The sequence below is a fragment of the Alligator sinensis genome, unplaced genomic scaffold (assembly GCF_000455745.1).
Source record: "Alligator sinensis unplaced genomic scaffold, ASM45574v1 scaffold514_1, whole genome shotgun sequence".
Taxonomy (NCBI): Eukaryota; Metazoa; Chordata; order Crocodylia; family Alligatoridae; genus Alligator; species Alligator sinensis.
Window position 1 is genome coordinate 1,346,850 of NW_005842385.1, and position 2,532 is coordinate 1,349,381.

At 33.2% G+C, this 2,532-nt stretch overlaps 1 protein-coding gene across 8 annotated transcripts in view; it reads left to right on the forward strand.

Annotated features, from left to right (window-relative positions):
• RELCH (RAB11 binding and LisH domain, coiled-coil and HEAT repeat containing) overlaps positions 1-2,532 on the forward strand; it is a 132,223-nt gene that overhangs the window by 105,001 nt on the left and 24,690 nt on the right. For 5 of the 8 annotated variants that reach the window (XM_025211007.1, XM_025211008.1, XM_025211009.1 and 2 more), the window contains 2 exons: positions 863-1,001; positions 1,979-2,095. In XM_025211007.1, coding sequence (XP_025066792.1) covers positions 863-1,001; positions 1,979-2,095 — 256 coding nt within the window. Of the gene's footprint in view, positions 1-862; positions 1,002-1,978; positions 2,127-2,532 lie in introns of all 8 variants that reach the window. The other 3 variants (XR_003095432.1, XM_025211010.1, XR_003095433.1) reach the window with 3 other exon arrangements.

Sequence of the window (2,532 nt, forward strand, 5' to 3'; positions counted from 1 at the left end):
TGAGCTTGCATTCTTCCTGCAATTTCAACATGTTCTTAAATCCTAAAATAATGTGTTTGAGAAAATGTGAGTCATCCCTGACTACTTACTCACAAGTACTTGGAAGATGGATATGTAACTATTTTATAGTTTGGAATTCATGTTAAATATGCATTGAGCTAAGTCCTTGCTCACTATTATAAACCTGCCAGTGGAGTAGAGAGGTGATACCTTGTGCAAAAAATGTCTAGAGGAACTTTACAAAATTTAAAACAAAGTTAATATTGTTTGTTTGTTTTTCAGTTTGAGAGTAGAAAAGATTGCCAGCTTGTACATTCTGGTTTTCTTTGAGAGCCTAAAAATGCTTTTACTACTTTCCAGGTCTTTGCTTAATAATATATTCAGAATCCTATCTAATGTTGTTAATACAATACTTACTTTACCCTCTGACCCTATTACTCCATGTGATTTCCCACTAAATTAAGTATCTGGTATTAAAAACAGTGATGGAACACTTAATACTTTAGTATTAATAAAATGGGGGGGAAGCTAATAGTGTTGAAAGTTGAAAACAGAATTAAGCAAATGATAGACAGGAGAGCAGGTTATATGGGAGTAAATTAAACCAAGTAGGCTACAGCTAATTCTGTATGTCAGTGACCACAAATTACTTATCGGTATCCTGTCTGATATTCCTAAAACGGAGGACACACCATGCAATTAAAGTATCTTGTTGCAGAGAAGAATTTCTACATTCACAGAAGACCTCAGTTTTAAAATATGAATAATTGAAAATTGATAGAACACCAAAAGTGAGTGGCTTCAATGTTTTCTGATGATCAAACTTTTTTGTATTAACCTTTACTTTTCTGTAAAATTTAAGCTACTGGAAAGAGTAAAAATGCAGCTGGCTTCTTTCCTGGAAGACCCTCAGTATCAAGACCAACATTCTTTACATACAGAGATTATAAAAACATTTGGAAGAGTTGGACCTAATGCTGAGCCAAGATTTAGAGATGAATGTAAGTTGTATTCCTCACTCTTTTTTTAATTGTCCCTTAACCTGCACTGGCTCTTACGGTTTCTGGTTTTGGAACTGTGCTCCAGAGGTTTTTGTATTTGATTATCTTACACAGCTTTTCAGTTCTTACTTTGCTGGTTTTAGTCTCAGAGGAAAATGCCTACATTTTACGAATTGAAAGTCCTAGTAAATGGAGGGAGTAATGAAAGTGATCATTGAAGCCCATTGAAAATATTTTTACCAACTTCTAATAGACTTAGTATCAAGCCTCAAATTGCTATCTTTTTTTTAAGAGCCTTAGAGTTGTGATATTCCTAATAAATATCTTCCTTAGGTCTAACACAGATCTACAAGATAAAAGTGGGTTTCTTTAGAAAGGAAGAAAAAAGGCAAATGGTTTTATTCACAGCCTTTAAATCTAAGAGATGGGAAAAACAATGATGTCCCTTACCTTAAGACAGCAAAGTGAAAGTAAAAACAGTATTCAGTACACTTCATCATAAGACTAGCTAATAGAATTTGTAGTATTTATGGAGACAAGGTGTGGAATTTGAATAATAGGGAATCAATATTGAGAAATATGTTCTGTAAACTGTAATTCTTGCTTATTCCAAAGATATATGTTTCTTAATTTGAAGAGCTCATATTAAAATTAAACCCCAGCTAGTAGTCCTACTAGAAAACCACCATTTACCAGATGGAATACATTGGTATCAGAAGCACCTTATGATCTTTATCATAATAGCACTGTGGCAAATGTTGGTAAAAACTTGCTTTTTTTTAAAGTGATTTACAGTACCGTACATTAACAATTCGATGAATTTAGGTTAGATTTTAGGTGCATTCCTTTTACAGAACAGAATAGGAAGAAAAGCTATTTTTTTATTCCTAAAGGCTGCTGCAAAAATGACATTTCTTTTTAAATTAATATAAGAAGTAACTTAGAAAAGAGTTTTGACTCATATCCTTACTTTTCAGTTGTTATTCCTCACTTACTCAAATTAGCCTTGGTCAACAACCAGCAGTCTGTGGATTCCAAAAGACTGGACATTGCTACCCATCTGTTTGAAGCCTACAGTGCTCTTTCCTGTTGTTGTATCCTTGAGTTTAGTTGTCTTTTTAACTGGTAATTGTTTTCTTTCTTTTGCTTTGAATATTTGAGATATGAAATAGTAGCTTCCTGTCCTTGTACCTGAAATTAGTTTGAAATAATCTGACTTTTACCAGTACCTTTCTTTAAAGAAAGTTGAGTATAAGTGGGTGCATGCATGAGGCTAAATACATTCTTCGCTATTTCCCTTTATTTTCCATCCTTTTTATATTCTGAATATGGTGTGTGTAGATTGATTCAGTATTTTTCCATGCCCTTTTCATCATTATTTTACTTTTTTACCTGTTACCAAAATAGCAGAGGGAATATTGGCACTGTTTGATAGCAGTGGGTGAGACCCAATTAAATTCCAGACATTGGGAATTTTTTTGTTATTTTGTTTTAGTGACACAGGCATATAGTAGACTTTTTCTACCTTCTC